The sequence below is a fragment of the Saccostrea cucullata genome, unplaced genomic scaffold, assembly GCF_032062105.1.
Source record: "Saccostrea cucullata isolate Sc308-1 unplaced genomic scaffold, CSIRO_AGI_Scuc_v1 ctg245, whole genome shotgun sequence".
Lineage (NCBI taxonomy): Eukaryota > Metazoa > Mollusca > Bivalvia > Ostreida > Ostreidae > Saccostrea > Saccostrea cuccullata.
Genome location: NW_026924728.1, coordinates 198,471 through 224,548, shown reverse-complemented (window position 1 = coordinate 224,548; position 26,078 = coordinate 198,471). Strand labels below are relative to the sequence as shown.

The 26,078-nt window shown below is 34.6% G+C and overlaps 1 protein-coding gene across 3 annotated transcripts in view; it reads right to left on the bottom strand.

The window, feature by feature from the left end:
- LOC134267144 (potassium voltage-gated channel subfamily KQT member 1-like) overlaps positions 1-25,521 on the bottom strand; it is a 45,857-nt gene extending 20,336 nt beyond the window's left edge. The window contains exons 1-4 of one of the 3 annotated variants that reach the window (XM_062749366.1): positions 25,344-25,521; positions 4,874-5,399; positions 2,945-3,035; positions 1,922-2,048 (exon numbers count right to left, since the gene is read on the bottom strand). In XM_062749366.1, coding sequence (XP_062605350.1) covers positions 1,922-2,048; positions 2,945-3,035; positions 4,874-5,217 — 562 coding nt within the window. In that variant the 5' untranslated portion in view covers positions 5,218-5,399; positions 25,344-25,521. Of the gene's footprint in view, positions 1-1,921; positions 2,049-2,944; positions 3,036-4,873; positions 5,400-8,754; positions 9,325-25,343 lie in introns of those variants that run through there. The other 2 variants (XM_062749365.1, XM_062749364.1) reach the window with 2 other exon arrangements.
- Between the last annotated feature and the right edge of the window lie 557 nt (positions 25,522-26,078).

Sequence of the window (26,078 nt, the reverse complement as noted above, 5' to 3'; positions counted from 1 at the left end):
TTCTGTTTATCGTTTTTTGATTTCGATAAACAGTGTTGCCGTGGTTACTAAGAATAGAAATTTCCATGAAATTCTTTCAAAATTCTACATCTCCTACAGTTATGGACTGATTTCAATATAAGTTGGCACACAAGTAGACTACATTAAGATACATAATTCTGTTTATCTGTTTTTGATTTCTATGAACAGTATTGCCGTGGTTACTAAAAATAGAAATTTCTGTGAAATTTTTTCAAAATGCTACTCCTCCTACAGTTTTGACTGATTTCAATATAACTTGGCACACAAGTAGACTTCACTAAGATACACAATTCTGTATATCGGTTTTTGATTTCCATGAACAGTGTTTCCGTGGTTACTAAAAATAGAAATTTCTGTGAAATTCTTTTAAAATGCTACATCTCCTATAGTTTTGGACTGATTTCAATGTAAGTTGGCACACAAGTAGACTACACTAAGATACACAATTCCGTATATCTGATTTAGACTTTGATGAACATCATTGCCTTGATTACTAAAAATAGAAATTTCTGTTTAATACTTTCAAAATACCACTCAAATACAGTTTTAGTCTGATTATAATATAATGTGGCATGCAAGTAGACTACATTAAGAACATAGAAAGACTTAATCAAGGATCATTATTCTATTTATTGCTGTTATAAAGTTTCAATTCCCAACTGCTTAAGTATTTTTCTCTTCCTTTGCTATAAGTACAAACCAGTAGAGCTTCAGTCTCGACAGAGACTTCTGGTTTTTGATTTAGCATTTAGCTCATAAAATTTATATTCTAATATTTCACAGATAAAACGGTTTTCTTTGTGTATTTGATGTATTTTACATGTTGGCTAGTGTACTTCTATACTAAATCTTCTTGAAACCTGACCAAATTTGTAGAAGACCAAACCTATAAAGGAAGTGGGTAGTGTTTTGAAAGAATTTCAAAGAAATTCATATTTTAGTAACTATGGCAACACTGCATGTTTATTGATATCAAATACCGAGTAATAGAACTGTGAAATTTTAAATTCTGTCATGCCGAGATTAGACCAAAAACTGAAATATGAGTATTGTTTTGAAAAAAAAAATCAAAGGAGAGTTTTCTAGCTTAAGTTACCATGGCAGCACCGATTGTCGAAATCGAATGTCAAAACTGATAAAAAGAATAATTTATTATGTAACTTAGTGCAGTATATTTTTGTTCCATTATTGAAATTGGACCAAATCTTCAGAGGGAGTGGCGTTTTGAAAACCTTTCTAAAGACATAAAGCAAGACAGACGATGACACCTTAATGTCACGTAGGCTCTTCTAGTATCTGGCCAGTAAACTTAAAAATCCACCAAGAAAGTCATTCCTTTGCTTTTACTTTTTGAAAGAAATAAGAAAAATATATATTATTTGTTTCCTTTTTACACACGTTTCAGTCAGTATATAAAGTATTAAATGATTTCATGTGCTCGGACAATAAAATATTAATATTATTTAATTACTAAATATACCTAAACATTTGTTCAGAAAAAAGAGTACCTGGTATTACAAAAAATCAGTCACAACAGTAGTAAATTGCTTTCCTGGCCAAAAAAAAGTTACATTTTATTAAATCTGAAAGTTTACGTTAAATAAAAATCATGGTTCTAAGAATTGATGTTTCCTTTTCCGCAATAAAAGATAATAATCGAATGTCTTCCAATCCATTTAAAGGAAATTTATTAGTCTTCTATCAAATGATTGGTTTCTGACAATAAATTACGATAGAAGTCCCGGTCAATATTTATCCATCAGTATTACATCATTACATTATCATTTTTGGTACATGTAAGAAATATAAATACATTCTGAATGATTTTTGCATAAAATAAAATCTTTTTCATCAAAGAAGTGGCCACGGTCAGTCAATGGACGTGATAATAGCGCTATACCTATAATGGAAATGGGTTTCTTGGCAAACCGGAATCTTCCCTTCATTCCCATGTATTTACTTCTACATCCGGCCGACCATAGTCGTATCACATACTCCAGGCCAAAGAAAGCCACTAAAACAATCTCCTAGAATGAGAAATTAAAATTGTATCATATATCTACACTGTACAACAAAAAATTACAACAGTATCATAAATCTTAACTATACAACAATCTTCTAGAATGAGAAATTACAATTGTATCATAAATCTACTCTGTACAAAGATATTTAGTTACATGCTAACTCACTCACTTTTTCCTGATTGTCTTAGCAATAGCTAACTATGATATTCTTACTATATTTTTTTATTTACTAACTTTCTGTCTTAATTACTAATACCAACTAAATACATTTACATTACTAACTAAACTTAGCCACTCTCTTATTTTCTTGACTTACTTTCTAACTTATCTTATTTACTGACTTATTTTACGTACTGACTTACTACCTAACATACTTTCATACTTTAATTACAGTACGTACAAACCTTAATGTTTACTTAGGCACTTGTCGTATAGGGCTCTCGATCTTTTTTATAAGCATATAAATTCAAATGCAGATACAAAGTAAATTTTAGTTGCTTGAAAATCTTTAAAGATTTTCAAACTTTTCTGTGCAAGAAGATTTTCAAACTTTTCTGTGCAAGATGTAATATCTTACATATTGGTGTCATAATTTTGAAATTTGTTTGTTAAAGCATGTACAATGTTTATTAAAACAGTTTTATCATTTTTGATTTATTGCTTCAGATAAATTCACTTTATTTAAGACTCATTATTTGTGCACAGGCATCTCCCGTGACTTTTCATTTCTTCAATTCATGTATAACGTAAGACCAGACAAACCTTAACCATTCTGTCTGCAAATGTCAAAATATTATGAACAGCCTACATGCTAGAAACAAAGGACGATGAGACGTTAATTTGATCTGATAAGCTCACACGAGCCTCGCTTATCGTGTTGATTGGATATAAAAACATACCATCCAAAAAAGTGTTTCCATTGCAAAATCGTCGTAGTCTTCTATGGTAGATAAGACACTAAAGATAAGGCAAATCAACACCATCATGAACCTGTAATAGATTGATTTATTCTTGTTCACTATCAGCTCTGGCATATTTCACCCCGTCGTCACAACATCGATTTTTAACCTTCAATTTAACCTTAAGATTAATTTAAAAACTTTTGAAATGAAGATTTATATTATGATGTTATATACCTACCATCCCATTTAAATTATTTTTTTTGAAGAAAGTTGCTGTTCACCAAGTGGTTCAGACAGTGGTATTGTGAAAGTGTCTCTGTTTATTTTTAGTTCGAATTCTTAGAATCGGAGGAAAAAAAATGAATCTTGTAAATGCTATGTAAATGTTTCTCACTAATTAAACATGACTGCTTGTTTTCCAGTTCAAAATAAATTCCCTTATCTTTTTAATCACCTCTCGATCGTATTTGTAATACATGTCACGATGCAAACTGTTTACATGTTCTCTCGTTTCTTGTGGATTGAAAAGGAGAAGAATTTTCAAATTGAAAACAAGATGGTCCGTGAAACACTGATGCCCCTCGTATGGCAGCTTATGGTCAGATCTGAAGTTTATACTCCAAGGTCAGTTTCAAAAGGTCAAAATTGTTGCTATTCAAAGAAAGGTCTTGTAACAAGAAATACATGTGAAGTGTGAAAGCCTTGACACTAACTATTATAACCAACCAATGTTATTTAAAGTTTTTTTAAAAGTGGGTCAATTCTTTAGGTAAAAAGGTCAGATTTGGTGGTACCCAAAGAAACAAGGAGGAAACGGAGAAACCTATATAAAATATGAAAGCCATAGCTTTCCTAGAGAGGAATGCTTGTATTTGATGTAACATATGTAATGTTTCAATAGATTATGATCTATATGTACCACTTTGAACAAAAGGAACTTGGGAAAAACTGCTCCTAATACAAATACTAGTACCTGAAATCTCTCTTGTGGCTGAGTTAGTAATTGATAATCACTGAACCAACTATTACAAGTCAGAGTTTCCTCAATGGTGATAAAAGTCTAAGGAAGACCTTTACGTACGACGAAATAAAAATGAACGAAATCAGGCAGTCTTTAGATCATTGTTTGACAAACCGTGCGCTTTATTGCTGTTTATCCTTGTACTGAGACCTCAATTACACCCGCTACTGGATATTGATGTTTCAAATCACGTGATACATCTAGATTAAGTATTATCACCATAACTAGATATCATCAATGATGTTCGATTGGAACTCCGGTATTCTGTAATATAATACGCCTTATGTTTTATCATATTCACTGTTAACCACTTTCGCTAATGTTTTATCATTGTGCCTAGCTTACGCATTCTGACAAATGGGTCAATATTTTAAGGTCACGGCGTGCGTTTCCTCTAGCGCTTAGAGTACACCAATCAAGCATTTTAATCTGCATAGCTTTGATCCTAAAGAGTTCACGGTTCCAATCCATTGCAAATATGAGATGCTTTCATTGGGGAAAAAATGATACTTTCTGTGATCAAACAGCTGTTGTAGGGATGAATGAATTAAAAGTTTCAATCTTTAACAAAATCATTAACCTTCCATTAATGTAGATCATTTTGATTGTACGTATTAAGCAAATGTTAGGAATTTCTTTCTTTTTTTTTTTTTACTTTTTACATTTATAACATTCAGCAAATTTTAAATTTTTCTCATTCAAGACACATATCCCAGTCAGTGAAAGTCTCTTGGATATTTAAATAAAAAAACATGCATGATGCATGCAATTAAAAGAAAACGAATCACAGGAAATTACCGTTTTTACGAGTTTAAATAATGAACATATAATGCAAAATGCTGCCAATGATTTTTTTTAAAAATCCACACTTATAATAGAAATCACCTGCAAATAAATATACTTACACAGTAAAATGATAAATAAAACACTTCCATCCCGTGGGCCTTTCTAAGAAATTGTAAATTTGAGCCTGTACATTGTTTTTGCTATGAATTCGAGTGGCATGTATAGAATTTTTCTCGTTCATGCCCATGGACACTTGGTATGATTTCGAGTCCGTTCCTGTGCAGGAAGTATGGTTAGAAGAGGAATTGAACTCGGACTCCTCATATTCCGGTACTACATAGGTAGAGTTGGGTAAAAATTTCCCCATGGCTTTATTTCCTTTGTCGCGAAATAATCCTTTCATTTCCACCCGCGGAATGAAGGTTCTCCTCTCCTCCATGTCATCTCTGTTCATATCCATCATGGAGTCTCATTGTCATCTCACTAGTTATTACACAAAATATTCCAATGTAATAAACAAATCCAAGTATTATCCAGAAAAGATGTGAGTACTTTTCAAATTAGAAAACGTATTTTCAGGAAGTTGAAAAAAAACTGCTCACATCACTGTCGCGTTCTTTCTTGTGTTGCCGCCTTTCTAGGCATCTGCAAACAAAGTAAAATTAACTGCAACTGCATTCTAGAAAATCGACAAGGAAGAAAACTATTGATCATATTACTGTTTGACAACGAAGCTTATGATAAATAATTACAGTAAAAATTGTAAAAGACATTCAAGTTAATTAAGCGCATACTCCGCACGCATTCTATGGACAAGTACAATTTCGATTTCTTAATATCTTTCTGTGTCTTAATTAAGCCGTACGAAAAAGTGACATGCACACAATCTGTTTTTTGCGAAAAAGAATTCCACGTACATGCTCAAAACATGTCATGATAGAAAATCGTTACTGTTTCCCAAAATATTTTTTTTCAAATGGTATTTTGCTGGAGACTCTATTTCTAGCTTCTGAGAATATGATTACTGATACATGTATTGCATTTCGCTGTTCAACCAATTTTGTAATAATTTCAGTTAATCGTATTTGAAAATTGGAAATATGCTGGCAAGATAACTCATATTTAGCTATTATTTCCCAAATTTAGAAAGTGTTAAGAGTTCATAGACAAGTGTAATTAAATGAAAGATTTAAGTTGAGAGATATTACTGGTAGGTAGCTATAGATTTATAATACAAAATGTCATTCATTACGAAAATTGGACACGTTTATATGACACTGGGAATTAATGAGATCGAACATAGAATCAACTTTTATATTCACCTACATGTAAAAAATTCCAAGAAAGATTTTATTTGCATTTTTAAGTTCCTCATGAAAGCTTTATGGATAAGTTAATAAGGATGAATCCAATATGATTAGGTACAAATGTCTCTTTAATCATCAATATTACAGCCCTAATGATAAACCATTATTCTTCAATTACACGAGAGACGCCTTTTAAGGAATCTGATATATTACATTATTACTGCTACCCAACTAAACAAGTATAGTTTTGGGACAAAAATTGCACACGATGTAAAATTATAATCAAAAGAATTTTCTTGAGAATCCTTTTCATCACGAGTACGAGTGCTTTGATATTTCTCTATCTTATCCTTATTTACTGTAAATTAATAATTTTCTTTTATTCGCTTCAGTTTTTAATCCATCCACGACTACTAATTTTTGAGACAGAGGCAACATTGCACAGAATGCATAGGTGAGAAATTGATCCGCAAAGAGGAATATTCGCGAGTAAATGATGGTCACAAAACTCGCGGATATTTCTCACTAGCGAATTACAATTGGATACAGGATTGTTTTCTGTTTTTTTTTTTTTTGATATGATACGCATCTGTCACAAAACTTCAAAATTCTGAAAATAATACAAGCTAACGGGGTTGTCATGGAGATTTTGGACTAATTAAACTCTTTAAAATGCCTATGATATTAAATATTATAGCTACATCATATGGGTTTATTGTCTTCACAAAATAATCGTTCATTGTTAGAAAAATCCTATTTCATATATTAAAGTGACTCTGTTGAGTAACAAGTAGGACCATAATCAGCTTAGGGCATCAAACACTTAATAAGATCTGAAAAACGAAACATGAATTAATCTCACAAATTTTTTAACATGTCGTCGACCAAATCAATAACAAAGAAAAACAAATATATCTTGAACATCTTTAGAAATCATCCCCTTTTTCAAAATTTTAGAAAATCGTTATCCTCCCTTGTTTATCTCTGGCCAGAGTATACAAAACTAACAATTGTTTTAAACTCTTTGGCAAGTTTATTTACTAAAAGACCTTTAATTTCCAAACCCTCTTCCCTCTAAACAGTAAGAGATTCCTGGTCTAAAGTAGATGTTTTTTTATTCCTGCTTGACCTGTAGGTTTACATAACCACCATCACCCACATTCTATCCATCAGCCCCCACAATTAAAATGCTACAAGGCATATAGAGCTTACATTGTAATTGTAATCACCGTTTTCCGTTTCACTGTTTGTAATCAACATTTGTAATCAACATCTTTTGCTTCGCACTTTTGTTATCAACATTCATTTTGCGTTTTTGATCAAAAGAGATTAGATAAAATACATCTGAGCATTTCAATTTTCTTCACAAAGCCTTCTTCGAAATTTGAAAATCTAGCAACAATCTAGCAACAAATGTGAAATCAAAGTGAAAGCTATCATTCAGAGAAGTGGAAGGAAACAGTAAATTTAATTAATCTTCAAATTAAATTTAATGTTTTGGAGTTGCTCTACACATATTGAAATAGAAAATAATGAAATGCAAAATTTTCGTTTTAATTTCTCAATTTAATTTCATTCAAAACAAGATGTTTACTTCTTAACACGATTTTTTTGTTTACAGTTAAGTCATATTTACAAATGAAAAAGATATTTAAAATATCGATAGATTAAAATTTATAAAAATTCACGGTATTTCTATTTTCTCTTCCGTGTATTATTTCAGAGTAAATTATCAAGTCATTTTTTTTTTGTAATGTATAAAGTCCAAATGTTGCAGGTTTAATATCAAGCAAACCACAAGCCGAGGTGCGGTCTCTGTAATATGACATAACAAATGATAATTAATCTAGGTGGAGGGATATTTACTTGCAGAATTGAGGATTACTTTTGCATAGTTAATGCTTAGATTCACCATAAATTTGCAGTTGTAGCAACACCTGTACAAACAGTTGGCGTCTAATTAGCAAAGTTATTGATCTTATTAAAAGAGAAATCCCAGACTTTAACACACATCTGTTTTGCCTGTTTGACAGATGGATTATAAAATTACCATAAAACAGTGATTTGATAAATTTTCGAGGACACCCTCCCGGAGTTTGACATCAGATCAGTAAAGCATATTGTAATTTTTTTTAAAATAAAAACCCTCTATGTTTTTCTTAATTTCTGGAGATCAGATATAAATCTAGTTCCGCTATCAAGACTCGATCTGACTTGAGTCTCTAAAATTCGAACAACATTTGTTCTTTTGTAGGGAACCGGAGTACTTTTAAAAAAAAAGTACTGAAATTCAAAACGGGCACCTGCTGGGCGCAACGTCATCTTTCTGTTACGTGTACAAGAGATACCTTTCCTCAGAACCAATCCCCCCGGAGCTTTTACCTTGACCTACATGGAAGCCTCTCAGATATGTTTAACGACTGAAACATATTGTATACAGGTTCCGGTCGTTTACGTGTATGAGTAGATAACAAATAAAATAATTACGCCAATATGTTACAGAAATTAAAAACGTTTAAATCATATTAGTATGACCATGAACTATCTACCAGAAAGTTCACCCTGCAAAGAGCATGAAGAGTGCATATAGTTAATTATACAGAAAGCTGAACATGCAGATTTTTAAAGTATGTATGGGATTAATTAGGGACATAAATTAAGCTGACCGTGTCAGGTTTCATTCAAAGTCCTACCTTCAAACGATTCATCTTAAATCCTACAAGACCATTTTACACACGGTTCATCAGATTCCACAGAGATCTGACATAAATCATAAATACTTCGCACTTTGTCTATTTTCTACCAACAAACACAGAAGCCATCAATGCCTTGGTGAAGAGCCGGCTAGCTGTCGGCTTTTTGTAATTAAACGTGCAACAAATCGGCTTCAGAGGCTGACGATTCAAAATCGCACGCCATCTGTACGAACACCATCCACCTCACATGACCTCCATGGAGACTAGTGAACAAAATTTGTTGCAGGTAAGTTGGATCATCTTCCTCTATTGGTGAAGGTGTGGATCTCACTTTTATCCTCTGCTATATTCTAGCCATAAACCATTTATTTCGCCCCAAGTACTGATAACGGCTCCAAAATGTGACCAGCACTTAATCTCGGTGATAATATCAGAGCCGAGGACTGTCTCCCGTCCGCTATGGATGCACAACACTACTTCAGTTTTAAATGTCATCTAGAAATCGAAACACAAGCCGCAATCTATAAATAAGCCTAGTAAACAAATCGATGAGGAAGCAAATCTCAGTCAATCGTTTAGCTGTTGAAGATGCAGTGAGGACCGGGAAATGTTTAAACTTAAACAAGAGATAAACATCGAGAATTGGATAAAAGTTGATTACATAATTCATTAAGAAACATTTTTCTCTCATTGGAAAAATGCTATTTTTCTGTGTAGGTAAAGACCAAAGCAATTTTTTTTTTTATCAACTTCTAAACATTAATATTTCAAAGAAAGAAAATGATCAACATTTTATTTGTACTTGATTCAAATGTTTTATTTTTAATCATTGACTTGAATTTTATTTGAAAATAAGATTAATATCAAGCTCCGTGCTCTGTATTTTGCTGTTTTATTACAATCATAACAACATTTTTGACAAGAAGAAGAAAACACTATTTTGCAGTAGAAAGTCCCATGCATTACTGAATGAGGTAAAAACAGTACGGGTCCGTGAGTACTAAGTACATCGCAGTCGTACGTTAGAATGTCCACAAGTTCAAAGGTCCTGGTGTTAAAACGAAAATCTGCGGCACGGGTATGACCATGAGAGAAGGCTTTGCAGTAACTAGGTACAAGTTAGATCGTGTACGAGTTTGCTGAATAAAGACCTAGGTTTCGTGTTTTGTGTTCAAATAAAAAATAACAAAGCAGTCTGATTGACTAAAAACAAGAAAGGATGTTTGAAGAATGTTTTTTTTTCAAAATAGAAGAAAGTAATCTGATTTAGGAATACGGAGAAAGGTTAAAAATATGTTTCCCTCTTTAAATCCATAGCTGATTCAGAAAATCATTTATCTTTACAAATTTTAAGTGCCAAACTTTGATAACGTTATTGTTGGGCAAAGAATAACTTGGTTATCTAAGCGTAGTTCACACTGATGAGTTACCGAGAAAGTGAATTCAATTAAGCCATATGGAGGGGATTTATAATTTCTAACATAATAGACAAAAAATGTCGGACTGATCATCTTGACTATCGCGTCGGTGAGGATGACTACAGAATCTGAATTACTTCTAAAGAATTACGAATATTTGTAACAATTCTGACCAATAACATCTCAGACCTTTCTTGTTGTTTTTCCGCGATTGTAGAAAAATGCCCGAGATGTTGCAATTACCACTATGGCAAGATAAATGTCCACAAGCGAGCATTTTTGAGAACATTTTATGATCTATGGAATCTAATACCAGAGAAAACATTAACACTTTGTTAATGTCTTCTTTTCCTTCCTGAACATGCAGACAGTTTTGCAACGTGGACGATACGGGCTTTATGCGTTTTTATTACATTGCCAGATTTTATTTATTTGGTTCCTTTGTTTTCTCTCTTTCTGCTTGAAAGTTAAAAAGCCATTTTAAGTTTGATTCTACTGTTATATGTAACATTAGGATCCAGACCTGCATATCCGTGAAATATGCGGGAAAACGTGACTTATGTCCAACACCAGAGACAATTATAACTATAGCTCCTTAATAGGGGAAAACCTACAGGAGCTGCACAAAACAGAATACATATGCATGGTTTGATTGAAATTAGTTCACGTCCGTACAAAATGAAACCTAATAATATTGAACTGGGAAAGGGATCTGCGGTCTTTTTCTGTTGTAATTAGTTACAAAATATGGCTTCATGGTATTCATTCACGCTTTCTGATGTGTTTAGCCATCATCTTTATAAGAAGTCATTGACAACCCAGATAACTATATTAAGAATTTAACAATAAATCAAAATTTTAGCGTCATGTTAGTTATGTAAAGAGTTTTGAGCATTTTAGAAATTTTGATTCTTTAGATTCACTTGTTGAACATTTATATAAAATAAGTTTACTCAGTACATATATATTAATACTTGGCATGTAGCTTGTTCGAGTAGGTCACAAATAATTATTCAGATTCATAAGTCAGAGCAATCACTTTTTAATGCTTGAAAAAGTAAGAATATTTAATCAAAGTCAATCATTGACATTCATTCGCTCCAAGTCACCCGTGCAGAGTTTAGAGCGTCTACTCTAGAGTCGTGGAGTAAGGAGTTGATCCTTACGTTGCGATTTCGAATCCTACTGTGGGACGTGGATACTGATCCTTCGGATGAGACCGTATAAACCGAGGTCCCGTATCGCAGTAGGAGCGGGCACGAAAAAGACCCCTCACTGCTCAATTGCCCTGAGTGCCGATTATATAAAGGACCAAATTTGCAGCTTTCCACAGGCAAATGGTGGCGTTTCCATTTGAGTGAAATATTCTCGAGAGGGACGTTAAACAACAAAACAATCACTTCCTTCAATCATGTGGTGATCAGAATGACACAACCTGACAGTCACACTAATAATAACGGACATAGGACTTGGGCACATTTCCATTTTTCCACTAATGCAAAGTTCTCCTGAGGAATATTGCAATCCCACCCCGGTAACGCCCGGGTCTTGGGTTTCAATGTACGTGGCTGTCTCTGTCTCACACTCTTGTTCAGTTCATCCCAAAGATGCTCTAGTGGGATTGAGATCCTGAGATTTGTGTGGCGCTAATAGCTTTTCCATGTTACCATTTTAAAGAAGTTAGTTTTGCAATGTATTGTCCGACGTTAACATGGTTGAATTTGCATTGTTTTGCTACATCATAGGAAGCACAAAAGGTTGTGCAACTTCATCAAATATTGGTTAGACGTAGGTGTGCCTTGATATTGCACCAGATCTATCCTGCCATTGTAAGAGTCGCCCTAATGGCACAGTGGCTAGAGCGTTTGAATCCCACTGCGGGAGTGGAGACCGGTCAATTGAATGAGACCATATAAATCGAGTCCCGTGTGGCAGTACATGCTGGGACGAAAAAGTTTCCTCGCCGCTCACTGCTTAATTGCCCTGTATGCGGAGTGCAGGTCCAAAAATTTGCTGTCGTCAATCCAAGGTTAAGTGAGAAGAGGGACGTTAAACAAACAAAAAGAGCATGTGCAAGATATTGCTGCCCCCATAATTGCATGTACACTACCCCTTTATGCAGGTGGCAGCAAAACCTTAGCTCTGTTTGGCCTCGTCATCCCCTTGCTTCCTCATCAGCACATTGCAGCAAAAATCTCGATTCGTCACTCATCCATTACTCTTCTCCATCGATGTTGTGGCTTAACTCTGTGTTTTTAAGCCTACCGGAGTCTTTTCTCTAACCATAACCTTTAAAGTCTTGCTCTGAGTCAAACATCCTGCAAACGGTTACAAGCAGTTTGATCAGAGAAACCGCGCCTATTTAGGATCAAAAACTGTAGATGATGAAGATACAAATCCTTCTCTCAAGTAGTGTAAGTGCTGCTGCTGACGTCATCCATGGTACGTCGGCCACTGCGTGGATGATCATGTGAAGACCCTTACATGCGATTCTTTCCAGATAGGTGCTTTTTGAAACATAGGAGCATTTACAACCTCTGTTTGGATTACATCGGTTCTCAGACGTTCCAATATGGTATTGTTGCAGTCAGCTTCACGTACATGTACACGTGGTAAACTAAGTTCTTTTGCAAGAAGATTGGCATCCCTATGATGTCTTCAGTTTCTCCAGAGACTTCAGTTGTAAGGAATTACGTATCTTTCGCAATTCTGACATAATATATGTCCACTCGCGAGTATCTTCTTGGACATTTTGTGATCTACATGGAAACTAATAGCTTCGAATAAATTAACACTTTGTCAATGTCCTGATTTCCCTTGTGAGCATATAGGCAATTTACAATGTGAAAAATATTTGCTTTATGCGTTTTTTTATTAAAAGATTTTATCTCTTTTTTCGTTCTTCTTGCTTGAAAGTTAAAAACAGTTGTAAGATTAAATGCACCGTTGACAATATGTAATAAATTCACTTCAAAGCTTAAGGTCCATATGTTAGTAACCAGTGTGTCCCCTGCTAGCGCAGTAACAGACCGGCTGAACCTTCTAACCAATGCTTGATTGATTGTGTGTTGTTTTACGTCCCATTCGGGAATTTTTCACTCAAAAAGAGACAACCATGTACTGATGAAATGTTAGAATTTCTTTATTTCGAATCGTAATTTCACACTCAAGGCTATTGAGCAATTAGGTATCTTTATCGTGCCAATGCCTTTTGTGACACGGGGCCCCTCAGTTTTTAAGGTTTTCTTAAAAGAACCACAACTTTCACATCAAAGTGACGAGGTGAAGGAACAGTACTTATTTTTATCGAAATGGTCAGTCGCGGCCGAGGTTCGAACCCACGATCTTTCAAACATGTGCAACTGATGCTAAGTTCCAATGCTCTGCTGAGGAATATTGTTCCACGTCCCTCTGTAACGCCCCGGCCAGTTTTTGCAAGGTCTGTGGCTGTCTCTTCTCGCATGCTCAGTTCAACCCAAAGATGCTCTATAGACATGCAATGTTTCCGTTCTACAGGTAGCAAACCTTATAATGTGCAGTCGAACTTTCTCTTGACAAAAAATTGCATCGTTTGCTGCATCACAAGAAGCAAAATAGGTTGCAAATTTCTAACAATATCTGCTGACTGTAATAGGACCCTGAAAATGTATCAGATCTATTCTGCCAGTGTAAGAGTCACCCGCGTGGAACAGTTGTTAGAATTTGTTGTAGAGTCGCGTAGTAAGAAGTTGATAAATGTCGTGAGTTTGATTCCCACCGAGAGACGTGAAAACCGGTCCGTCGGATGAGACCGGGTTAACCGTTGTCCCATGTTGCATCAGATGCTGGATCCGAAAAGATTACTCACTGTTCAGTGGTCCAGAATGCCGAGTAAAGGTTTTATATTTGCGGCCGTCGATCTACCGGCAAGTGGCTGTGTCTCAATAACAGTGGAAAAATTTTCGAAAGGGGCGTTAAACAAACAGAAAAGCCGGAGAAACATATTGCTGCCCTCAAATCTACACTACCCCCAACCAAATTCATCAACCTCCTTACTGCAGTTGGAAGCGAAACCCCCCATTCGGCCTTTGTAAACCCTGGCCTGCCAATCAACATTATGCAGTTATAATCTCAATTCGTCACTCTTCCATTACACTTTCAGTCGATGTTGTGTTTAACTCTGCGCATTTTTGGTCTACTTGAGTCTTCTTTATAACTACTGCTCTCAAGTCTTACTTCACGTTTCACCTCCGGCGATCTGGGATGAAAGGACTCTGTGGATATTGACGATGCAAATCTGTTTCTCAACTTTTAACCTTGTGTAAGTAGTGGTACTCTGCAGCTGATGACACACATGGTCGGCCGGTCTGTATATCCATGCCTATGATACCAATCCTACCATTGGCGTTTTATCACACTTAATGTTAGTCCGTTGTTTACACTCTGAACTGTCCACGTTTTTCCCGATCATGACTAGGAGCACGGTGTGACCGCTCAGCGGGGGATGCTTACTACTCCATGGCACCTGTTCACCTGATCCTACTTCTGATCTTTTCAGTGGAAGTCCGTGTTTTCTCTGCTCTTGATTTTTATTGTTTGAATTGACTTTTGAGCTGAATAGTGGTTGTTATCTCCTCATATTTCATTTGTGTTACAAACAGTCGTCCTTTATCAATGATACGTTAATTTTACACTGTTCTCGTATTTCTGGAAGCAAAATTCCAAGGCAACCCATTTGTAAGTAAAATACAGAGATACTAATTACGAGTGTTAACCGCAAATTTCCTCGAGGACAAGAATGTATCACTTGAAATGTAAAGAAGCTACAATTATAGAGAGCTTTGGGCTTATCATGCTTATTGCAGGATATGATGTCGATGCCTTTTACGAATTACGGATTCTTTTACAGTTATTACTGCACTGTCATGGGCAACCAAATGACCACATTTCTCGCTATTCCACGGACTGTATTATGAAACAATAAAAATGTCTTTATTATTTTGTTGAACCTTGTGAGCTTAGAGTGTGTTAAATAAATGATATGATAAAGAGAAAACTTGACAAGTACCACTTAAAAAGGAAATATCTCAGACGTACTTCTAATTTATTAATCAAGAGTTTCTCAACAATCTCTCTCATTCTCTCATGTTTTAAGTGGTCAAGCATTCACCTTCATCCACAAGCTTTATTTAGCAGTTCTTCATATATGTAGCAAAAGTCTGTTTATTTCTCTAAGGATCGTTCGACTGATTGTACGTCCCTTTCGGGATTTTTTCACTAGAGACGTCTCGGTGACCGTATACAAGTGAAGGAATATAAATTACGACCTTTATTCGGCTTTCAGGACCATTGTGCAGTTAAGGTTCTTTATCGTGCCAGTTTACCGTGACATGGGGCTTGGCTTTTGTGGTCTCATTCGAAAGAGCTGCAACATTCACATTGAAGTGCCGAACACTCCGCGGCAGTAAATTTGCTTTCTTTTTCTAATTTTATGCCCCATTAATCGAATAAATTCATAGTTTTTGCCATGTCTGTCTGTCAATTTGTTTGTCTGCAAGAATATTTAACTTTGTCAATAACATTTGCGTATGTTGAGCTATGGCTTTTTTTTATTTTACAGGCGTGTTCCTTGTGACAAGACCTTTCTACGAGTACCACCAAATTTGATCTCTTGACCTTGGAGTTTGGCTCACGCAGCACAGTTAAGGTTACAGTAAGAAGGCGGGGCCTAATTTGTAGGAAATGTTTACTATGACGTCACATATAATATAAGGTCTTCAAAATACCACAAAATGAAATTATTTACTATTTCAAACAGCTGGATGGCTGTATACTACATACAAACTTACTATTACATGCAGTTTTGTCGTTTGTTAAATCCCACACAACAGTATATATAAACGATGCATCGATCGCAATGCACTTGTCAATGTGACGTCATCTCGCAAAATGACGCAGTTTGTACACAGTGAGAGGCTGATCAAGTCACATTTTGAACAATAAAAAATGTCTTTTGTTATCAAATAAAATATTATTTGCAGTAAAATAAAAAGCCGTTAACATGAATGCGATGTCTATTTTAGTATTTTATTTATAAACTGTACGTGCATTCTCCAGACAAGCGATACTGTCTTGTGTTTGTATGTAGATTTATTGAAAAAGTAATGGAAGGGCCCTAATAAATCGATTTATTGCAAGGGCATACCCTCAATGTATCTTGTCAAAATTTTACACATAAACTCAAGGAGCATTAAGATATTTGAAAAGTGCTGCGAACCTCTTGAAATCTTGCAAATAAATTAATTATAGCTATATTTAATGTAGTTGACCAGCAAAATATTCAACCTGCCGTCCAACAAATTAATTTTTACTAATTAAAAAATGGAATCTATATAGATTCGCAGCACTTTTCACAAACTACATAAAGTGTTGGAAAGGATTATAAAATAAACTAAGATTTTTAACTTGGTTATTCCCTTGCAATATTGACATTTATAGATGACCTCTAAACTGTAAGTATAATTGCCAATGTCATATGACGTCGACATCACATGACAAGTCTAAATAAAAAATTTATATGTACCCAACATGTAGATTTAAACCACATTACATTTTTAATATCAGTGAATTACTAAAAAGAATCGCCTATCCTAATAAAGTATGTATTTTTTATCTTAAAAAATCACCGATATTTCCATTTGTTACCTTAACTGTGCTACGCACTTTTATAAAAAAGAAAACCTCCAACTTTAATCTTGACCATAACTTTTAAATAATTGATGCTAGGTCTTTCAAATTTCACATTCATTGTGACAATACCTTTCAGTGGGAATAAATATTTTTGACCTTGACCAAGCTGCCATACAGGGGCGTCATTGTTACACTAACACATCTTGTTTGACATAGATCAGGCACAACCGATGTTCAAACCCACAACCTTAGGATCATGGTGCGAGCGCACTACCGACTTAGCTACGCGACGGTCAGTTTTGTTAGGAGAAAAGGTGTCCTACTTTATGTTGAATATTAATGTATAGGATTCATAAAGCGTAGTTTCAGATTCGTCCTAAGATGGGAATTGTCAAAAAAATAAAAATGCACTGTATGTTTTCCAAAATAATTAAGAGGCCTACTTCTAAGATAGGTCCAAATTTCTGCTGTGAGTCCTGGCGTGTATACTTTAACTATATGAGAAAGAACTTTTTATCTGAATTACAGTACAAAATAGGGTTTTTTTTCCTTTTCTTTCTCAAATCAGAGAATCAATAATTATTTTCTCTGAATAGTTAGAGTAGGTTATCATCTTTTGTAGTAATTAGATTTTAATGACGGTTATTATGCCCGTTAATGCTTGGACTAGTATTTTAGAGTACCTAGTTAGAAGAATGTGGACGGAAATTAGTAATTATGTACCCTTGTCTTGGTAAAATTAAGATTTCACTATGCATAAATATGCCCAATAGACATGAAGGTGCCCATCAAAGTATTTTATATATATTTAATGCATTATATTCATTATAATAAAGTTCGATGGTCACACCAAAGTTCGATGGTTCGTTTCCTATGAGACCCGTTGCGCTAAAGTGCGATGGTCTGATACGCCAAAGTCCGATGGTGCGGAGAAACAATTAACGTTTATAACGTCACAATAATTCGACGTCAATCAGTGACGCCGTTGTCAGCATTCAAAAGCCATCATTTCTGAATTCATCTTCGCATTCAATTCTATTTCTTTTGCTTATTCCTTGCACCTTCCAGAGATATTAGGATTAGTTCTGGCACACCACTCGACTGAATAGGTATAGTCTTGCTTCGCACCAACCCATGAGATTTAGGTTTAGTCCTTGCTTCGCACTAATCCGAGATATTTAAGATTAGTCCTTGCACTCTTGTCGAGTGATTAGAGTTAGTCTTGCATCCACCCAAGATATCTAGGTTATAGTTGTTGCACACTTTTCGGACGATTAGGTTAGTTTTGCGCCTATCTGAGAGATTAGGGATAGTGTTCACATAATGATATTTATTTATAATTATTTTTAAGACCTTAGCCTGGCGCGGTATTGAGGTTTGGGGCAGTAGTACTACGACGTCTTAAAGGTTAATTTTTTCTGCACCATCGGTCTTTGGTGTGTCAGACTATCGGGATATGGCGCAGACCATCGGGCTTTGGAGTCCCATCGCACTCTGGAGTCCTACATATATGTATTAAACTATTCGTTATGGTGTACAAGAAATGACGGATACAAATGAAAATCAGTGAATAAAAGGTTAATAAATAGATGCATACATATGTATGTAAGGACGTAACATGTTTTATTCTTTACTCGTTAGTGTGTACAATAATGCAAAGTGAGAACGGTTAAGTCAACGCTAGATGAAAGGACAATATCAGACGAACGGTTAAGGACAGTGTCCGACGAAAGGGCAAGGTCAACTTCAGTCAAAATGATAAGGTCAATATCAGACTAAAGATCAAAATCTAGGTCAAACATAAGAACGAGGTCAATTTAAGACAAAATGAAAGTGTCAGTGTCAGACAAAAGAGCAAGGTCAATTTCAGACGAAAGGGCAAGGTCAATTTATAAACGCAAGGTCAATATCAATTTCAGACGAAAGGAAAGGATCAGTGTTAGACGAACGGCAAGGTCAATTTCAGACGAAAAGACTAGGTCAATGTCAGAAAAATGACAAGATCCATGTCAGAAGGAAGGCAAGGTCAATAACATGCAGGTAAAAGTTCAGGGCAATGGTGGCAAGAAGGACAAGGTTCGTGGCGACAAGGTCGGTATTTAAGACACCATGTAGGCTAGTGTTCGTAAGGGTACAGAAGTCATAGATGCACCGTTGAAATGCTTTGTGTATGAAAAGAAAGATCAAAGAAAAGTCCAAGTCACAGTTTTTGGAGTGATTTTAATTATGTATCATAAGTATGACAACTGGGTGCAGGCTATTAATCCTTCATGTATTTACTAGTCAAATAAATTATATAAACAGAGAAAAAAGAGGCGAGGGTTATTGCCAAAACCACAACTTTTTGGATAATAGGTGAAAGCAACATTTTGGAATCATTTATGGTACTCCAATTAAATGATACAAATGCAAAATAATGAAGTTAAAGGTCAAGGTTAAGTGGGCAAAATGATCAAATATTCTAAAAATGTTCTCAACAACACGTACTTTTCGTGTAATCATTAGATAAACAAGGTCACGAATCATCGCTCCCCATATTTGTAAATTTTCAAGTACATATCAGGTCTCACCATATTGTACACAAGTACATATCAGGTCTCGCCATATTGTACACAAGTACATATCAGGTCTCGCCATATTGTACACAAGTACATATCAGGTCTCTTCATACTTATGTTGTACAAGAACATATCAGGTCTCGCCATATTGTACAAGAACATATCAGGTCTCGCCATATTGTACAAGTTAGGTGTTAGGTCTCAGCATTTTATACAAATACAGTCATATCAGTTCTACCCATATTGTAACAGTACATATCAGTTCTTTTCATATTGTAAAGGTAATATCAGTTTTCGCCATATTGTACAAGTTCAAATCAGGTCTCGCCATACCGGGTATTGTATATACAAGTACATGTTTGTTGATGAAATGACGATTTTACCCTTCTTTGGTAAATAAACTAATAAAGTTAAACAAACCCAAATTGAAGCGCAATCAGTAACATACACATCAATATATTTCTTTGTTCATCAGCTCTTACTTCGTCCTTACAAATGTGTATAGATTTTACGACCCTTGCTCCATGAGTCTGTATTTACGATTTTATGGTACTTAAATAAGTGTTCTGTTTCCAAACTGCGTGGGTGTAATTAATGAACAACGTGGAGATGACATCGATCTGCTCAAATTGGTATTGTAATTCGAACGGTGGGATAATGCGACATGAAATTATTCTTCATTTTGCTTGCTTGGTGGTTAAATCCGCGCTTATACAAAGTATCAGATTGACAAAAGCGGCGGATATCGGAGAGCGATCTAATAATTATAAACCCTTATCCACGTTCTCTGATGTAAGAGCTGGAGTTTCCACAAAACCAAATTCTAATTCGTTTAACCAATAGTCTTCCCTGATTGTTTTCCCGTCCAGAGCAAGAATCAAAGTCGGTAAGCAAGGCTTAAAAAAAGTAGAAGACAAATTAATCCAAGCTTTATTTAATTTATAAATGATTTTATTTGCTCGATGTACAATTTACTTTAAGTGTCAAATATGAGATGCTGGTCCAATTCCACCGTTTATTTGATCTTTCTATCATCGATCCTAAGTACTTTGTACTCGGTGCGTGACCGATTTCTGTGAGGATTGGAGATTGTAAAGAATGTCCATTTTTCACGTTTTTAAATATGATCGATAACTTATTGTCGTGGTGTGTGGTGAATTGACAAAACAATGCTCAAATAAAGTCGCGCAACCCAGCGGTTTTTTAATCACTTTAAAGATCAAGAGTGCTGTGATGTACATCAAAAGTTCTCAGAGGGATGTGTTTTATCCAACAGTCTCAATACCTGACAGTTCTCTCTCTCTCTCTCTCTCTCTCTCTCTCCTGAACCCCAGCTCACCATATTTCTATTTGTTAAATTAGTTTTAGAATAGACATATCAGCCATGACCTACGCACAGTAGAGAATTATGTGGTACCGTCACACAAAAGATCCATATGATGAACAACTGAAACCTCACGGAATGAAAAAAATACAGGCAAATCACAGTTGAGTGATAGATTTTCAGGGTGATAATTTCTGCGTTGTCACCAAATCTCCATAGACCACTGATGCCACATCCATCTCGCTTTGAAATCTACCTTTATTGCATTACACGCGATGACGTGAACGACAAGAGATGGATCGGCGAGTGAACAAAATTCTCTTAGCTCTGACAAATCACGTGATTAATCATGATTTTCGCGCAACTGGTGTATGGTCCCGAGAGAGTACCATCTTTTTTTATAAAGAAAAGCTGAAAATGTTCGTCTGCGTGACATCGAGGGAAACAAAGCTGGATTGAAATCATTAGGTTGAGAAATGAACCATCGATAATGATAAAAATGATAAACACATGACATAAATGAATTTAGATCAACATATCGGGGGGGGGGGGGGGGATTAAGCAAAAACCCATCAATTCACGAAGTCTGTTGAACAATATCAAATGGAAATCAAGTTGCACTTTGTCGAAACTGTAGCTCTACTTCTTTGACTTTATTTTATACAAGTTTGAGTGAAAAAGGCTTCATTTTTAATTTCGTTTTATATACCAAAAATCTTAAATCGGTTTTACTTAAATTGTTAACTATAAGATTAACTGATTTTTCAGGACGTTTTTCAAAGTCAAGGTCATCCTTTTTATGGCAGTCAATTTCTTAGATTTGTAGTAATGAAGCATTTTTCAGATTTCATATCAATACAATATTTGACATTTAAATGACTGCATATCACTTAAACATTTTTAATATTATTGGACTCTAAATATTGAATAATTTTTCATTTGCTAGAAACGAATGAAAAAAAAAGACTTTAAGCAAGATAAGAGACGATACATGTAGCAACATTCTTGCCCCCTTTGCTTTTATGAGCTCTGGATTATTAGCAAATGCTGCACTTTTTATCACTTTTATGACTCTTTATTGACTTATTGATTATTAAAGTAGTGCAATTTGGTTATATGCGACTATAAAGGACTCTTAACTCACTTTTATGGATAGATGATACAAACTTTTATCAAACATTCTGAAAATAACAACATAAAGTTATATTTATATGCGTAAAATGAATGTTTAATCGCACAGAATTAAATTTTCATAGTTTACAATAATGGGATTTTAAAAAAATTGTAAAGATTATTTTGGAATATTTCAGAAAGGTAGAATTTTGTACATCATAGAAAATTTACTAATTCTTAATATTTTAGAAATTTATTAATCATATCATTAACAAGCAAAATAGGTCCTAAAATATATACCAATCCGGGCAACCATATTTTTATTTGCATCACCCGTCCTTAACACAAGCTCCTTCACACAAATATTGAAGACATTAACGTAGAATTGTTCTTGAACCCCGTAAACTTAATGGATTTTTAGTTATCAGTTGTCATGAAAATATAAAATATAATTATATATACCGAAGTATTTAAGTTCCCAAACAGAATATCTGGCAAATCTTATCAGGATAAGACTTTGATCTCCCCTTGCGCTACCGCCCTAGTCCTGGGTTCACCTTTCAATATACCATTCTTCAAGGAGATCACATTTTAAGATGACTGAGTGTGGACATGCTTTTCTTTAGAAGATATTACTTTTCAATTAAGAATTGGCCAAAGGGAGTCACAATTTGCACAAAGTTGATGCCAAACTTGATAAAAGATCCTTGCATATCAATTTGATGTTTTAATGCTGTGCTCGTTTTAGATGGAAAGATGTTTCCAATAAACACAACTACGAAGAGTTCATTGTCAGGTATGCCCTACATCCTTGGACCCAGGGACATCATTTTAACAAACTTGATTGTACACTACCCGAAGATGGCACATTAGTAAACAGTTTCTCTTGTGAACAATTGTTATGATATTATTTTCCTTTTATCAAACTTTCATCCAATCTGTATGAAGGGGCATGATTTGCATGAACCTGAATTTGCGTTATGTAATTCATTGGTATTTCTAGTCAAGTGGTTCTTAAAAAAGATTTTTAAAATGATCCCACCGAATTTTTGTCATTTATTTATTACCTCGCCCTGAAAGGTGATGTGGCACTTTACTTGATTTTTTTTTCTATCCTTTACAAGGGATGCTTAATGGCAAGTTTGATTCAAATTGGTGTTGTGGTTCTTGAGAAGATGAAAAGGTGAAAAATATACAGAAGACAAACGCCTGGAACTATTCAAACAGAAAGTTGTGCAGGTGAGCTAATAATATAGGACTCTAGAATTCATACATATAAAAACATGTAAAGTTCCACCGAATCTTGCAAAAAATATCACAAAAACACATAATATAGCGCTCGTGACTTTAGTTTTATCATGCCTTGCATGTTTGTTTACTCTTTAATGGCCTGCGTTTGTTAAACGTATAACTCTTGTCCGCAAGGTTCGTGTTTCCCTTTAGCTTATCTTAATAAACTGGTGTGTCAAAAGTTTAACACATGCTCAAAGAAGATTCCAATGACAATCTCATATAAGACGTAGTCATAGAAACCGCAGAGAAATCACGACTCTGCCACGCCGTGGTGTGAGAAGAATGTGAGATTCGGTTTGATTGCAGGCGAGAAATTAATTTGGCACCTTATTCAATGACGTCATTGCTGGTTTTGTTTCAGGATCTTGGACACCCTGATTAGAAGGTTTCTGATACTGACATGCTGTCAGTTTTGAGATATCTACACCTTTTAATTACAAATATAGAACAACCAATTTAGAATACTTCATTTCAAAATAAATGAAACAGGAATTAAATCTATTTTGACTTAAAATAAATGGTTTACTTCGAAACAGCAGTGTATTTTCGGGCTTATTTTAAATCCTATATCCATCTCTTACAGTTAAAAAGAAAATGGTTGATGAAATAGAAAATTAAAATATGTTAAATTGGATTTGAATTACGTTCCCATTTCAAATTGTACACTCCAATATTCTTTTTTAAAAAAAATCACTAACTCCTGTCGCTTCGTTACTGCACTATATGTGTACTAAGAAGACAAATTTGATTAACTTTATTTCATTCCATCCAATATGTTAACCGATCATAATCAGAATAATTTGATATATCCAAGAAATAGATCTATTTTTGCAACAAACAAAGTGAAATGTGTTATTATAAAGAACAAAACAACCCTGACAAAAAATCCCTTGTTCCAACTGTTCAAACTTTCTGAAACATATCAAATTCCTACGTTTGCTTACTGATTGTAGGAATCAAAGTTTAAGATGAGAAAATATGACAAATCACATACGTAATATTATTAGATTTAATTAAAAAACACATTTCATTAAATTTTTTCTCCAGCTTTAAACAACTTTTATACAAGACATACGAGAAGAAAGATATGGAGATAACGAACAATATTCAATCTCAAAGTCCATAAAACAATACAAAATAGGAGCAGAGCAAACATGGACCTCCGAAACATCAGAGGTGGGATCAGGTGCCATGGAGGAGTGAGCATCCCCTGCTGACCGGTCACACCCGCCATGTGCTCCTTGTCATGATCGGGAAATAACGAGAAGACACGAAGAAGACGAAGAAAATTAATTAATATTCCTTTCATAAAACTCGGTATAATTTAATACAAAACCCGTTCAGACCAAGAACGAGGTTACTATGATTAATATAAAACGGTATAGCATTTCTCTTTTGTAAAATACAACTTTAATTGCATTATTCATTTATCATATTCATTATATAGGATTTTAACTGTGTTTATCATCAGTACAGTTATGTTGATATTCCTTGGTCTGAGAGAGAACAGTTTACTAGTATATTTAATGTTAATCTATTGAACATATTTAATAAGATACATGTACTTTTAAAAAAATAAATTATGATATAACATTTCCTTGATTTGTAAGTCATTATATCACAGTATTATATTGTGTTTAGTTAAGGAGTAAGTTCAGAAGAATTTAAGAGAATAAGAAAAAAAAAAACGAATTTAGATAAAATGATTTAAGCGAATGTTTACCCAAGAAGTGGGTGACCTCATCTAAGAAAAAAACTTTACCGAAATAAAAATGTTATATCTGTTTTTATTTTCTTTTACCACTGGTATAAGGATACTCCATTCCCCAGTAAAAGGAAGGCCTTCCTCTGTACTATTTATCAATATTCAATGTCACCAATTCCCTGTATATTGCCCGAGTGAGGTTTGAATTGAGATTGGAATCCTGCGCTCCTCAAGGCTAACAGAGATAGCAGTCGCATGATCGCGAGCACTATTTGATCAATTATTGAACAAGATTTAATAATTGCGATTTAACATCCAGGTTTAACAAAATAAGAAGCGCAATAATTATATTAACTTTTCTTGATGATATGAGATATTCTCCTGGATTATATTACGTACATAATTTAGCCATGCTTTAGTAACAAGAATCACAAAATGAAGAGAGATTCATCTTTCTCTTAAACCAACACAACGACTGATTGAATTATTTCAAACGTTTTACCTACCTGGAAATTAAGGTATATCCATCAATTTCGTGTTCTTCTTATTTGTTTAAAATACAATCCTGTTGATGAAAATTGTGATTAACAAGACCAAGCGCTCGAAGAGGCGATGTAGCAAGAAACATGTCGTTATATTTCCCTGTCGTCTGCCAGCAGTAATTTCTCCGCGATCTCTCTATCGCTATTGACCCATCACTGCCAGCTTCAGGTAAAACTCATGCGCACTAACTCGCTTCTGTACTCTAGGTACAATGTCCCCAAAGAATTTCATAAATCACTGCGAGGGACTAATTTTTTTTTTCAAGGATTCAAGTCATCCGTGACGAGTGAGTACGATTACCGGTCACAGATCAGGAATGTGATTTTTTTTTAATTTGCCTTCTTTACAGTAGTTGTCTTACTTACATTACACATGTAACCTTATCTCACCACAGAAAGATTTAAGCTGATAACAAGCTAATAATTGCAAAGACTTTGTTAAGTATCCAAAGTGGTAACAGTTAATCGTTGCTCCTGATAAACACACAAAAACGATTTCAAATAAAGTTTTTTCTAGGTTCGAATTCTGCAATGAGCTAGTCAAATATTGAATGGAAGACGAATTTTTAAAATTGTATAAGTATAGGTGACATTTATAAATGAACGGATTTTAACGGAAAATGGCATCAAACAGTTGACGAAGTAAAAATCGGTTCGTTATTCTAATAACATATCATATTTTCTCTGATTTTTGCAGAA